Consider the following 15,690-nt stretch of genomic DNA (forward strand, 5'->3'; position numbering starts at 1 on the left):
CATGTCACATTGCTGCAAATACAAGCATGGCAACATCAATAAGGCGCAGGTAAATAGGAATAGCCAAAAAGAGTATTTGCGTCACATTGCTGCAAGCATAGGCGCCGACTTACGAGGTTACGAGGTGGCGCAGCCACCTCGTGACCATATTTACGAGGTGGCGGCCACCTCGTACAAAATGATCAAACGCTCAAGTGAGATTTGTGACCAATAATTATTAATCAGGCGAATCGACGCGACCTCGTTAGAAAAATCGGCGAGTTCGATACGCGCGTGTGTCAGGCACGAAGCCAGTGGGCTTTCGGGAACCGAAACCTTTTGAAACGCGAAACCAAGTCATATTGAAACGACCATGCTAATTCTAATATTCAGTTGCAATTCAATAATTGTATTATCATTGTTCCGCCGGGCCGATTTGCGAGAAGCATGTTGTCAATTAATGAGTAGATTCAGTGATGATCTCCCGCTGAAATGATCGCGAAATTAGGTCATTCATTCCCGTGCGCGTGGCAATTGTCGCTAGCCCGGTTTATCGCGTCTCGAACAAGCATGCATCTGAAATAGGCCCGGTTCACTCTATACTATCGATTGCCTGCGCAATCGCATCTGTATTGGCGTCTTCGGCCTGGCGTACACGATATCATCGCTGGCATATACATGAGCAATGAGCAATTGAGCATCTGCGATAGGCCTGGTGCGAAAGATAACATTGCTGGCTTAACTATCGCGTCTCGGGCCTAGCATGCTTTGGCTCCTATCTCTCGCTGGTTTGGAGATAATGCGGTCGAGTTTACGCTAATTGGTGATTGTTTTATGTTACATTGATTAAAGAGCGACTTCGCGAAACTGAATAACATCGAATGCAAAGAGACTCGTACGTAATTGATTCCCGCTAATACTTAAACGTAACGATCAGAAGATGTGTATCATGGTTTGAGCTCTAAATGACGACACAGGTCTGAACCACCTGAAATCGGTGCCGTCAAGTTCGGATATTCTGATTTGCGAAAACTGTCATCGAGGCTGCGTAATACGCGCGCGTATTTAATTGTTCATCAGAGATCAGGGACTCTCTAATTGACTGCACTACCGGACTCTTTGGCAAGCTTATCATACGCGTAAAATCGTCAACATGAACACCGTCCTAGATCTCTTCTCCCGACCATCCGCCCAAATAGACGATCTGCATTTTTAAAATCTAAATGATGTACGCCCACATTCGTTTACAAAACCATTCTTGAGCTAGCTAGCTTCGTGTGATAGTCTTCGTAATCGGAGCGCGAAATTGGAGGGTGTGTTGGTGTGTGCCTCCAAATTGGAATTCATTTCTGCGCATATTCGTTTCTCTAAGAAGGCTTTGCCAGTGAGATTAATCGGGAAATGCAGCAATACAGCTTAAACACCGATATAATGAGAAAACAATTGTTGCAACGACAGCTACTCAATACTATATCAAACTCAAAACGATTCTGATTAGAATACACGCTTTCTCGTTTGCAACCATCCATATTTTTGTTTTCTACTTGATATATTCGTACTCCGAAATTGCCGCACAAAGTCATTTTTCAGTGTTCCATTCGTTATTAAAGTGCAGTAGGCGATGCCATGCCATTGTCAAATATTGATGCATAACGAGATTCTGGGTGGCGCAAATTCTGATTTTATTCGATTCGTTTGAACCGGGAACCTTTTATATTCCGATCAACTTGATTGCTGGATGTACTCGTATCGAGAACAACAATATCGAATATTAAACTATTGGGCATTTGGTAGACAATGAATTTCTATTGATAAGATCGCGGCATGCACCGGGAAGTGGAATTAGTTCTAGTCCAGGGTTTGTCGACCAGCGGCCGTAGAAGGAAATTTGTGCAGCCGTCAACACGTAAGACAATTAGTATGTGTTGGCGGCCGTCGACATGCAAATTGAATTTGCGAATTGACCGATGTACTCCCGAAATGCTTCGCGAACGTAAATCGGAAATGTACCAATGCCGCCAAAATCGCTGTTTTAATCTGTAAACTGGTTTGATATTAATGACCACAGGGCCGGTATTAAAACGCCACACGAATAGTTTAACGCTGCACGTTAGCGGCATGTAGTAAAGTGCGTTTTAGTGCGGCGATGACGTCATCTATATGGAACAATTATGACGTCACAAGACTTTGCCACCTCGTATAAAAATAAAAGTCGGCGCCTATGGCTGCAAGTACAAGCATAGTAACTATCAATAATCCACAGTTAAACGGTATGCACAAGAAAAGCATTCATGTCACATTGCTGCAAGTACAAGCATAGTAACTATCAATATTCCACAGTTAAATGGGTATGGCACAAGAAAAGCATTCATGTCACATTGCTGCAAGTACAAGCATAGTAACTATCAATATTCCACAGTTAAATGGGTATGGCACAAGGAAAGCATTCATGTCACATTGCTGCAAGTACAAGCATAGTAACTATCAATATTCCACAGTTAAATGGGTATGGCACAAGGAAAGCATTCATGTCACATTGCTGCAAGTACAAGCATAGTAACTATCAATATTCCACAGTTAAATGGGTATGGCACAAGGAAAGCATTCACGTCACATTGCTGCAAGTACAAGCATAGTAACTATCAATATTTCACAGTTAAATGGGTATGGCACAAGGAAAGCATTCATGTTACGTTGCTGCAAGTACAAGCATAGTAACATCAATAATGCGCTGGTAAATGGGAATAGCACAAAGAAATATTTGCATCACGGTGCTGCAAGCAGAAGCAATGAATCTTAATTGAAAGCTTTTATAAAGTAGGTAGACCAGTTTCTAGTGGGTCTGGTGAAGGCAAGCCTTCAAGCTTTTGCCTTGCATCTGCTATCAACAGCTGCTTGGTCACAAGTAATGACTGCAGATCAGCAACGGACTGCTGCTTCTCTACTAAGAGACTTTGCTGTTGCAAGCAGTCAATTTCCAATTTAATCTTTTCCACTTTCAGCTCATGCTCCAAGAACATGGCATCTGATATGAAGTTGTTAACTTCAGCTCTTTTTGGTTTCTTTCTTGGCATCTCTGTCTTTTCCATTTCTTTCACCACCGGCCTTGAAGCCAGAGTTGCAGTCGTGAAACTTACATCTGAAATTGGGATATATGATATAGAAAGCACTCATTGCATAGCAAATGCGTATAAATTCTAAATAACTTATATATGCTTATAAAGCTCTGCTCAGAATGTTAGTCATGTATCTGTATATATTTACACAGATTTTAGTTAACGCTCATTAATAATAAATAATATCGCTGTCAACATCACATCGTGGATATGCCCCAGACCCTGATCACCATTGACTTGCTATGGTCCTCATGACTATCAATCAATGCGCAGTGCTAATTCTGATCAGTGTTAGCTTTCGGGTTTGCGAATATAAGGTTTTACAGTTATTATACGGAGCGATTTTGGAGGTATGGCACAAATTTGGTATGTACAAGAGTCGCAGCTAAGCGGTAACCCAACACGCAGCAAAACCTACATAATCAGAGTCAGCGATGCTCAAATATCAACAGCGAATACCGTTGACTACTAATAGTGGGAATCCCTGCTTGATATGGTGCTTTTATCAATGAAGTGTCCATTATTATGGAATACCGTACCTGAAGATGTCGATGCTACGGAAACGTCCACAAACATCACTTGGTCAGAATCAAAATCATTCTGGAGTGGCTCGAATTGTTCCGGTATCATGCTATGGATCATCTGTGACATCTCTGGTACTGCCTTGGTTGGAGGACCTCCGCCAGTTGCAGCCAGGTGGGCACGTTCCTCTGTTATATCTTCTTTCCATCTGTTGAAATGCATACGCTACGCATTAGAACTGGCCTCGGCATATTCCTAGAATTTCATCAAAAATCTTACCTCGCCTTCATGTTATTCCAACATTTTTTAAGCTGCTTGGATGATACCTTTTGAGCATCCGGGAAGGAATTGTATTGAACGGCAAGATCTTCCCATGCAGCATTTTTCCTTTGGATAGAATTTCCATCATTTCTTTTATCCTCAAGTATATCCAGCTTTGCGCTTACAAGAGTCATAAGACGGCTCTTGTCAGCCAAACTAAACCTTAATTTTGACATACTGTAACTGCAACTGGAAAAATGTTTCTGTTGAAATCTAACATGATAGTCTGTTTTACCTGAACATTATCATGCGGCAGACACATCGAGGAAACTGCGAAAAAGCAAGGCTTTTATGAATACTACCACATCACTGCCATACTTCACAACTACCATTTCATTGATATACAGTACACTATTATACAGCTTATTAAATCCAGATATTACATGAAAATGATCGAACTCTGTGGACTTTACAATGTTCTATACCGGTATAGTTTACCATTAAGATCATAAATCCGATTAATATATGTGCACAGCCCATCATCCCGCAGCATACTACCAGAAAAGTCAGTGCAAAGCGTTGGAGTAAAGCCTTGAGACTGCCCCCGGCTCGACTCGGAAAACGCGCACTCGACTGCCAAATTCTCAGCTCGCCAGCTACCGCGCATCGTCTCTGAATACCAAACAGCTCGAAGTCGAGCTCGACAGACCGCGAAGTTCGACTCCAGCCGTGCTCAAACTCATTCTTGAGTTGCGTTCTCTGAATACCAATTGTTACGCAATTTTGACGCAAAGTGAGTTTGAGCACTGAGTGCGGTTTCTTGAATACGGGCCTAACTTTGGAATCCAAAATTTTAGTCATTGATTATACAGTCTGCCAACAAGATGAAATTTCGTGCATCCTCCTTGATACGACAACTCTAAAATTTATACCTTTCTAACAGGCAAGGCAACGAAACTAACTTGCCTTATATCAATAAGTCGGTGTGGCTAACCGCGAACGCGCAAATTGTGAAGACGCAGCAACATCGCCCATCACTTATACGCAGGCAATAAAGGACAAAGTCTCAAGCCCACATTTGCAAAAACAGGAAATGGAAGAGACAATCATTATTTGCTTCCCACAAAGCGATTTTCTTAGGTCACAACAGTTCATTCCCACCTCAATATACATTGGAATCGTTGTGAATTCCATTTTATGACTCATTAACATCAGTTGCTCCTGACTTTTTCAAGTCACCTCCCCTTTATCAAGCTAAACTTATCTCTATTGCACACCTAGAGACTATACGTCATCAACAATATCCTCCTTCCACTTTTCTTTAGTATTCAAGTAGGTTGCAGGCCTATGCCCTTACACGCGTAGTTTCGCATGTATACTACTTCTACTTCAAGCCTTTTCAATCATCAGGGTGTTATATCGCCGACTTTGAGAACCACTGATGCACATTATTGGGCACTTCTTCGTTATTCCCCACACATCCAGAAGTGATTACCATGAAACCAATAAATGTTTCCCATGAACATGTGAAAATTTATGAACGTCAAAATATGTTGTTTTTCATGTTGGGATTAGGGCCGAGGGAATATTGGGGTTTGGGTAGGGGGTATTAGGGTGGGTTAGGGTCAAGTTTGGGGTTAGGATATCCTAAGATTAGGGTTGCGAGACGGGGGTACTAGGGTAGGTTAGGGTCAAGGATAGGATAAGATATCCTAAGTTGAGGGTTGGGGGAAGGCAATATTAGGGTCGGGAAAAGGGATATTAGGGTCAAGGTCGGGGTAGGATATCCCAAGATTAGGGTTGAGAGTATTGTATTCCTCACCCCAACCCTAATCTTAGGATGTCCCAACCTTGACCCTAACCCACCTTAATCTAAATATATCCTAACCCCAACCCTGACCCTAATATCCCCCTCTGCCAGCCCTAATATCTCAAACCCTAACCTCAGGATATCCTAACCCCAACCTTGACCCTAACCCACCCAATATCTCAAACCGTAAAATCTCAAACCATAATCTTAGGATATCCTAACCCCAACCTTGACCCTAACCCACCCTAATATCCCCAACCCTAATCTTAGGATTTCCTAACCCCAACCCACCCTAATATTAGGATATCCTGACCCTAATATCCCACTGCGCCATCCCTTATATCTCAAACTCTAATCTTAGGATATCCTAACCCCAACCTTGACCCTAACCCACCCTAATATCCCCTTCCCCCATCCCTAATATTTCCCGACCCTAATAAGTAATATCCCCAACCCTTATCTTAGGATATCCATACACCCCAACCTTGACCCTAACTCCTACTTTACACAATTTAGATTTTGTAAAGCAGAAATTAGTTTTGCGACACGTGCAAGACAAGTACTTGAGTAGATTTTGCTTCTGTCTGTCTGCAACTGATCTAATGTTAGACTACTCCTATAATACTTTCATATTCGGAAACCACTCCATCTACTCCTAAGATATTCAAAACGGACAGGACTATTCAGATTCCACTGTGACAATATGCAATATATATAGACCAACGATATAGGCTACATTACACTAACTTTGTGAACAGCAGAATCATTGTAAATGACCAAAAAATCAGTTGTGACTCACATTGCCAGGGTCTTGTCATGATTATGATACTCCATCGCTTTGGCGTATTCTTGCAAATAAAAATACGCGTTGCCGAGCTGAGAGTATATCGCGCTGAGCGTCTTCAAGTCATCTGAAATGAGAGAAAGTAAGGTTTGGAAATGCCTTACGACACATTTTTACATAGCTTTGACCGATGCGGCATTCTGTATTCTGACATTTGAGCGTGCGACGCAATGAAAAACGACAGTAGCAACTTTATAACCCAAAAACTAATCCTAACCAGAAGAACCTTAACTCCAAACTTACCCTAACCTAGTGGGTTTTTTGGCTGATGAAAAAAGGGTCTTTAGGATTTGAAATAATCGTATAAACAGTGTACACTTGGACAACTACACAATTCAAGTTCCATTGTTATTCTAATTAGAGCGAAATGTCTGTAATCCAATTCGAATCTAATTTGTAAAATATTTCCGTGCTATAATTTTAATTCTAATATAATTTCTTCCTGAAATTGCTACAGAGCAGAATTTTGTAAAACCATCCAAGCTTGCTGTACTTTACAGACATTTTTATGGACTGAACTTTGATGTAATTGCAAAGTTTTTGTGAATTCAGTAATTCGAATTCTACTTTAATTAGGAACAAACTGTGTAACTCTAATTCTAATTCTAATCCAATTTGGAAACAGCTGTATAGCCATACTTTGAATAATTTTTCAGCTCTCCAACTGTGATACGGTGGGTAGTTCATTACTTAAAGTGAAAGAATTTCCCACCATATGTAGGCTACTATTTGCAACGTATTTTTAGCTAACATAACAACTTAATCAACTAGTATAGTTTAGTATTGGATATGGAAACACACTACACCCGAGAAATGCTCTTCCGGTTTTCATAGTAATAATTAAAGTTTTAACCAAGTCCTCAGATTCATAATATACATATTTTTCACACTCTAAAGTTTTTTATTCAAACAGACCAAATACAGTTTACGAACCTATGCTTCAATTACCAGTCCCGATATAGGCAAATGAGTCATATCACTTCCAAGGTCGAGTACAAGTGGAGTCAACACAAAAATTGAATCCAGTCGAGTAAGAAAATGACTCGAGTCAACAAAAAATTGTGAAGTCTTGACTCAGTCATTACAACACAGATAACAATCAACACAAGGAAAGGATCCTTACCTGTCCCTTGCCGGACTGCCTCCTCAAAATACTGCACCCCAGCACGACAATCTCCAGATTTGCACAATCGTTCTCCTTCGATAGCCAGCTCTACGCATGCGCTTCTGGCGGCCATCCTCAATCAACCGTAAAGGACGATCAACTGAATCGATACTCTATGACAAACAACGCAGTCAGAGTCAATCATGCGTGGAATATGGTTAATCCGCAGATTATTAAATCTGAATTGAGAGCCGACAGATTAAGCATTGGAATACATTCAATCGTGAAAATCATCACACATCAATAAACTTATTTATCAATGGAAAAAGCTCTTCTGTAAATCAGTTTTCATTAGTCAGGCTCCATTTGTCACAATCGGCTGCTGAAAATTCAGCATTTTCCTTTAAATCTTAAATATATTGTATATAAATATCTTCTTGGAGGTACAAAACTTCAGTAAACTATCAATAATAGATAATAGTTAATATCAAATATTTTCGGCACACACTCGTTATGATTAATCATCATCAGCAAGACAGCAGCTATAGAAATTTAGTGATACGACTGCTATAGTTGCTGAAAATATTTGGGTTCATTTCAATATAAATATATATTAATCATTTGTATTTTGTATATAGTTGACATAATGGACAATAATTTGATCAAAACGGTGCCCCAATTGGCTTTTTGTAGAACTGCAGTACACAATTGAATAATATATTCATATCAAAATTGAATAGTATATTCATATTGAAATGAACCCGACTATTACCCCTGTAGATTGTCAGCCGAAACTATATGGGTTCATTTCAATATGAATATAGGCCTACTATTGAATTGTGTACTGAAGTCTTGTACCTCAAAAAAGCTCTTCATACCAAAATATACCAGAATAACTTCGGGTGATACTCGGCAGGTGTTATGGTCACTAACTAGTAGAGTATTCAAAAGAACTCAAATACAAAATATACCCACAAACGCCTGCAAGAGCCAGTGACACCTATGGAATGAAGGTTAGGGCGGAACTGTGGTACGGTAATTAAAATTAGCCTACTTTATAAATTACCGAGTGAATAGTGATCATGTTTTTTAAATATATCTCACATTTTTCTGCATCGTCTCATAAAAGAAACACATATTGTGCATGAAAAATAACCCAATTCATTAAAGCCTATTCAGGCCGAGACCCAGCTGTACCCTGATTTAACCCAACCCTCTTAGCCCAACAAAAAGCTCACACTAGACAAGCCAACTCCTTACGTACTAGCTTAACCCAACCCCTGACATCGTCAATGTCCTCAAAGACATCATTAAGTATGTTACGTGTTACCACATGCTAAACTATATTATTATATCAATGACATCACCTTATATTTATATACATTCATCAGAAAAGTCTACATCGTTTAGTCAAAGTAAAATTCCTGTGCAAGGAAAGAATCAGAAAGTGCTGCAGTGGCTTACAATTATAATTCAGTCTAAATTTTACAGTTAGCCCTTTACTGGTCTGGTCTGCATACGAATATTTAACAATTTACCATGCAATTAGCCGAATTAGGGATAACAAAACGGTAATCGACGCCACCTGCACAGCGGTTATAGTCAGTTGAAATAATCGAAGGATGTAAGCGCCGCTTGTAGAGTGAGCTTTCTAGAAGAGTCAGCTTACTATAAATAACATTAACACCCAATGACATCAAGAAAAAACGCAGCCTATGCTTCTCCATACCTTACTCGTGACTGTCACTCAAATTCAGCTTTTGTAAATAAGGCTCGGCGCTTTTGCCTCAAGAGCTTCGTTCCGGATTTTGCATTCCATTTCAATCACTGAGCTTACGGATTTTTGGCGTAATCCGGCAGAGTGATGAGCATCATTCGGATTCGGTTAGGATTCGAACTGGATTTTCCATTCTAAGTTCAGTTCGGTTTATTAGCAATTTTTAGCAGTTCAATACACCACAAAAATTGCGATACAACGAAAAGATAGGATCTAGGATGGTGTCGAAACCACTTGGAGTAGTATTTGGAATCAGACACCCACCTTGGCCTATGCGATGTAAAAAGGAGACATGCATCATCATCATCATCATCATTGGTTTATTAGCAATTTTATCAGTTCAATACACCACAAAAATGCGATACAATGAAAAGACAGGAAGATGTCGAAGCGACAAGGAGTAGTCTATGGAATCTGACACCCACCTTGGCCTAGGCGATGTAAAGAGGAGGCATGCACACTGAATGAAAGTAAAGAAGATAGTATAGAAAAAGAATGCGACAAGAAATATAGGGCGGCATGTCATGGGAAGCGAGATCGATAGGTCAGTCGTGGTCCGGTAATCTTGAGCACTGCACACTGAATGAAAAATAAAATAAGATAGTATAGAAAAAGCAAGCGAAAAAAATGGGTTGGCATGTCACGGAAGGCGACATCGATTGCACAGGTCGTGCTCCTGTCATCTTGAGGGCGGACTAGACTGATACTCTTTAAATCCTTAATCCAATCGAAGTTACATTATGGCATCCTCTGTTGGGGGCTGCCAGTAAAACTGCACTCAAGCCACTGCAGAAACTACAGCATAAAGTACTCCGAATCATAGCTAGGGCCCCAAAGGGGCCTGGCTGCCCATCCAATAAGTCGCTGCTGAAGAGATTCGGCGTCCTAAACATAGAAGATATGCGGAAACTAGAAATCGCCAAGTTTATGTATCAGTTTCACTGCGGTCGTTGCCCCGAATACTTCAATGACTTCTTTACCTCTGAATCAAAAGCGCACAGGTACAACACACGCGCGTCCACGTCGTCCAAATATCATATGATCGACCGAAAAGATCATCGCTCTATCAAATATGCCGGACCTGATGTGTGGAACAGTATCCCGCCGGCCATCCGGCAGTCGACGAGCATGTCCACATTCAAGTCGAAATACAAGCAATTACTACTAAATAAATACAGTCCATCCTCAAGATTACCGGACCACGACTGACCTATCGATCTCGCTTCCCATGACATGCCGCCCTATTTCTTGTCGCTTCCTTTTTCTATACTATCTTCTTTACTTTCATTCAGTGTGCATGTCTCCTCTTTACATCGCCTAGGCCAAGGTGGGTGTCCGATTCCACAGACAACTCCTAGTCGCTTCGACATCTTCCTTTCTTTCATTGTATCGCATTTTTTGTGGTGTATTGAACTGATACATAAAGTGGAACTATTGAATAGTATATTCATATTAAAATGAACCCGAATATTTTCGGCTGACACTCGTCAGGGGTAATCGTCAGCAACTAGTAGAGAATTCGAAAGAACAGCGTATATCAACAATCGTAACACAAAATATGACGTCACCAGCACGAAATGTCGAATACGAGAGCGTTCAGTGTACTATTTTTAGATGATACACGAACTCTTTTTGTTGACACAGCCTTGGCTGGTGTATTTTGATAAAAGTCGACTCCAAGGCGCACAAATGAAAGTGTGAGCGACCCTTTCCGAGTATGCGAAATCTGTCAGCCGAAAATATTCGGGTTCATTTTAATATGAATATACTATTCAATTGTATATTGAAGTTCTGTACCTCAAAGAAGCTGTTCAAAGTGGAACTAATACATAAATTTGGCGATTTCTAGTTTTCGCATATCTTCTATGTTTAGGACACCGAATCTCTTCAGCAGCGACTTGTTGGATGGACAACCAAGTTTCTAACCGGACCAAAAGATTTGAATTCAGATTTTGTCGCGGGTATTTTCGGATGTTCGATGTCGAAGTTGATTGCAGAAGTCGGTTGATAGTTGCACCGTGTACCTTGTGACTGAGACGTGAACTGCAGTTGTTCGGCAATCGTTGTGTCAGCACGAGATTCGTGAGCGTAGCCTGAGTATATAGCCTATTTCCCGAATATTATGATCGTAATTGTAATTCAATGTCCTTGTGCCCTGAGCGTCCGGTGTTATCCACGAATCTGCGGCGTGCCGATCGTCTATGTGAAATATGCTTGCACACAAAAAATGCGGAATTAAAATACGAATTTCATGCAATAGTAACGACAGCCAGGCGGAAGCAGTCATGTAACATCAATCATCTATCAGGTTTATTAATATTTTCATCGTTTCAAAACATCACAAGAATGAAAAGATAGGAAGGTGTCGAAACAACTTGGAGTAGACTCTTTAAGATCAGACACCCACCTTAGCCTAGGCTCTAGGCGAAGTAAAGAAGAGGCATGCACAGTGCACACTGAATAAAAAGTAATGCAGAGAATATAAGACGCAAGCGACAAAATGAGGTGGCATATGTGGCGGAGGGCGAGGTCGATGTTAGGTCGTGGTCCGGTAATCCTGAAGGCTGACTATAGTAACATGATGCTTTGGAAAAGCCCGATAATTACGGAACTGAAAGATCTGTAAAGCGGCGCTTCGCCTGTGACTCGGCCGGGCAAAACGGCTCGCAGGCCGAATCCGGTCGCGACGGGGTTTTGAGCGACCCGCAGAGAGTTTTTACCCTGAAAGTGAAATTATAATCTAAAAGTAATGACTTGCGTCACAGAATGAATCCAAGTTTGCCAAACTCATAAAGATGGTCTGAAGCAATTCTTGTTCTGTTCGGGTCTATACATACATTTGCGAGCAAACATTTTCGACCATGATAGGGGTATTCAAAAATGACTGTTTTTCTCAAATGGTACTGGCTACTTGATAAAATTGTTAGGTTACCTAATTTAGGCCTACACACCAAATTTGGCTCAATTCCAGCCAGTAGCTGCATTGCTACAGGAGAAGAAAGTCTCGATTTATTATGTAAAAATAAATAACAAAAAAATTTAAAATTTGCTGTTCACCCCATGAAAGTGTTGGGTTGTCTATAGAAATGATGTTCTCCAAATTTGGGGTCCGCGAAGCATTTTCAGGGGGTCCGCGAAGCGTCAAAATAGTTGATAACCTAATTTGTATTATTTTTTTTCAATTCGGAAAATCACGAGTAAGTTTCGCTTCATTACTAGTAAAATCAGAGCTCACATCAACAGAATGTCCGTCTCTGATGAAAGATCATAGGCCTACTGTGAAGACTCATTTCAATTGCTAACTTGCCATTAGCCTACTGATCAGGGTTGTAATGACTCGAGTCATGACTCGACTCGAGTCAGACTCGAGTCACGATTTTTTTGTGACTCGACTTGACTCGAGTCATTTTCTTGAAATGGGAAAATGACTCGACTCGACTCGAGTCAATATTTTGATTTACTCGACTTGTACTCGAGTCATTACGCATGACTCGACTCAAGTCATTGACTCGGCTTATTTTATATGACTTGAAGGTGAAGAAAGTTGCGAATCACAATGGTTAGATCAACGCATGTGACGAATTCTGTCGACATCGCTATTTGTCACCACTGCTTTCGTTGCACTCGTCTGATATCAGATATGCGCCGCCGTAAAAGCAAAAGACAATGGTGCATAGTAGCAAAGAGCAGTGCATTGTACTAAATCATCCAGTGATGAAGAGGTAATAGATCCTCCGCCATCAAAGTACTCAAGACATTTCAATTATACAAGCAAACAATCGAATCAATTAAGTCCAATTAGCGCCAAAGAAATGACTCAGATGGTCAAGTAGCCTACTTGGAAGAGACTGATAAGCTCATGTGTAGATATGAAGGCGATGATTCTTTGCATTTTTGGCCGACTAGAATGGATGAGTATCTAATGCTCTTCAGTGAGGTTCAAAATTGCTTTTCAATTCCTGCATCTAATGCGCCAGAGGAACGTGTATCCAGTGAATGGGGATTATTCTAAGGCCATGCCGCCTCAACATATATGAGAATCTCCTTTCCACTTTAGTATTTTTCAAGTGTAACTCATTGATTTGATCTGCTGTCTGTGAAAACACACAATACCCTCCGTCCGTTTGACGTTTTGTTAGGTATGTGCATTGTGCACGTGATAATAATGAATGGCTGATGTTGTGTGATGTTTGTACAATAGGGCCGATCAAAAATACCTTCTTTTATATTCTACTGGGATGCTACTTGTTAAAATTGCTACGTTGCATAAAAAGAACACTGAATCTGGCCTAATTTGAAAAAGTGGAATCAATGAAATGAGAGGAGAATATTTTGGATTTGAAAATACATGGAGTAGTTTTAGTGAGAAATGATTTCATAAAATATAATTACATACTAGCAGTAAGTCGACTATTTTTTCATATCCAAAATATTCCACTCTAATAACTCCGCTTCTTCTAGTTGGAATTGAGCCAAATTTTCTATGAATCATATTTTTACACAATCTAACAATACCATGAGATAGCCGGTATATTTCGAAAGTCTCTATTTGTAATTAATCCAAAATATTTTCTCTTAGCATTGCTTTCTACTGGTTGGAATTAAGCCAAATTTAATTCTTTTAGATAATCTAACAATTTTAAGAAGTAGCTTATTTTTTTGAGATTCTGTCCTCATTTTTGGGATTTTTTTGGTAAATGTAGGGCAAATTCGACTAAGACAACAGTAAATCAGCACTAAAGTAACGCTCCGGCGACTATTTCGGCAGCTGAGCAGGAAAGTTGACCTTTTTTTCTGGTCAACCACCTGATATGATGTGAAAGCAAAACTGTACCTTTACATAAGCGCTTATCTGTTGATTCTTTACCAGCTTGTATCTAGCTAGACGTGAATTCGTAGGTTCTCTATCAGATAGTATGTAGACGTGAATTCGTTTATTCTCTATAAGCTATTTGTGAGCGGTCGTCGATGTGCTCGTAATAAAAACTGAATGCTTTTATTTGTGAAATATCAGACTGACAAGACAGATATTTGATTTAAAGTTCTAAGATTAGTAACGTTATCGTATTGGCGGCCTGTCTCGTCTATCTGTAGCATCGGTATATGAGGCCAGGAACTGCCTATTATCTGCCTAACTAAATAAACTTGTGCCAAGACTATGATAGAGACAAAATGAGCATGTTTGGCAAGCAAGGAATTCGATATCACCCAAGCAGGATTGAAAACATAAGTTGAACATGACTTCAATACTGTGACTTGGACTCGACTCGAGTCATAACACTATGACTCGGACTTGACCCTTAAAACGGTGACTTGGACTCGGACTCGAGTCGGTGATGAATTGAAAATGACTCGACTCGACTCGAGTCAAAACCACAAAAGTCAGATTGACTCGTGACTCGGAACCATGTGACTTGGTTACAACCCTGCTACTGATATAAACATTTGCTGTTCAGAGATGTTTTGTCGGGGATTGTGGAAAAAAGTTGGATGAGGAATATTAATCACGGTGACTTCGAAATATTTACAAAAATTCATTTTCTCCTGTGATATGCACAACCATTTTTTCCATAATACCTGCTAGCTGCTGCTAAATAGAAATGACCAGGCTTGACGTTATACGTTCATTAAAAAAATTGCTTGTCAATTTTGGTGCCATCTGTTGCGACTTGCGATCACACCCAAATGTGTCTTCGGAAGCGTTACGCGTTATCATTACATTCGCCACCTCCTATATTTGTTGAAATTGATTTTCGGCACTCGTTCATATCAAATCGAAGGGGCGGATTTTCAAGACACGAGGACGTATTTCAATATATGCAGTTGCAAAATTCGCTTTGAAATAATGGAAGTCAACCCAATTTATACATGAATAGTATGATCTTATTTTCAAGAAAAGCCATTTTGTTGCTGTTCATCACTGAGTCTATACACTGTGGTGGCCCTACGAACGAGGGGGGGGGGGCTGGGTGAGACTTACCGGGGGGGGCTTAAGTATCCAGCCGTAACTTCTGGGGAGACCCCCCTTTCGCATCTGTCATTATTATTTATCTTTTACCCCGGCAAGGTTTGCTGGACTCGGCCATGTATATTATTGCATGTTTGCAAGGATAGATTACATCAAAACTAAGTAATTCTACCGCACGCAGTGACGTGATGATTATCGGGATATGGGACTTTTCTAACAAATGCAGAGATTTGATGATGATTGACACATCTGTACGGAATCATATTCTTGCTTGGTACACGGATTTCCATGTTTATTCGTTATTATTC

At 40.3% G+C, this 15,690-nt stretch overlaps 3 protein-coding genes across 6 annotated transcripts in view; all 3 read right to left on the reverse strand.

Annotated features, from left to right (window-relative positions):
- LOC145435182 (G-protein-signaling modulator 2-like) overlaps positions 1-7,902 on the reverse strand; it is a 33,132-nt gene extending 25,230 nt beyond the window's left edge. For 2 of the 4 annotated variants that reach the window (XM_080312498.1, XM_080312500.1), the window contains exons 1-2: positions 7,656-7,901; positions 6,488-6,599 (exon numbers count right to left, since the gene is read on the reverse strand). In XM_080312498.1, the coding sequence (XP_080168624.1) occupies positions 6,488-6,599; positions 7,656-7,770 (227 nt within the window). In that variant the 5' untranslated portion in view covers positions 7,771-7,901. Of the gene's footprint in view, positions 1-4,710; positions 5,325-6,487; positions 6,600-7,655 lie in introns of those variants that run through there. The other 2 variants (XM_080312497.1, XM_080312499.1) reach the window with 2 other exon arrangements.
- Positions 1-15,690, reverse strand: part of LOC145435211 (cytochrome c oxidase assembly protein SCO2-like) — an 85,336-nt gene that overhangs the window by 58,037 nt on the left and 11,609 nt on the right. The window lies entirely within an intron of this gene.
- LOC145435220 (uncharacterized) lies at positions 2,207-4,704 on the reverse strand. The gene is made up of 3 exons (XM_080312557.1): positions 3,897-4,704; positions 3,635-3,825; positions 2,207-3,118 (listed from the first exon to the last, which is right to left on the reverse strand). The coding sequence occupies exons 1-3, from the start codon at positions 4,112-4,114 to the stop codon at positions 2,790-2,792; spliced, it is 738 nt and encodes a 245-aa protein (XP_080168683.1). The 5' UTR covers positions 4,115-4,704; the 3' UTR covers positions 2,207-2,789.

The sequence above is a fragment of the Botryllus schlosseri genome, chromosome 3, assembly GCF_051294905.1.
Source record: "Botryllus schlosseri isolate E-star chromosome 3, Bs_hap1, whole genome shotgun sequence".
Classification (NCBI taxonomy): domain Eukaryota; kingdom Metazoa; phylum Chordata; class Ascidiacea; order Stolidobranchia; family Styelidae; genus Botryllus; species Botryllus schlosseri.

Excerpts from the sequence above, each read along its gene's own strand:
- LOC145435220 (XM_080312557.1), bottom strand. The coding sequence starts at position 4,114 with ATGTCAAAATTAAGGTTTAGTTTGGCTGACAAGAGCCGTCTTATGACT. Across the intron at positions 3,826-3,896 it reads TGGAATAACATGAAGGCGAG|ATGGAAAGAAGATATAACAG; the intron begins GTAAGATTTTTG and ends GCATTTCAACAG. Across the intron at positions 3,119-3,634 it reads CGTAGCATCGACATCTTCAG|ATGTAAGTTTCACGACTGCA; the intron begins GTACGGTATTCC and ends TCCCAATTTCAG.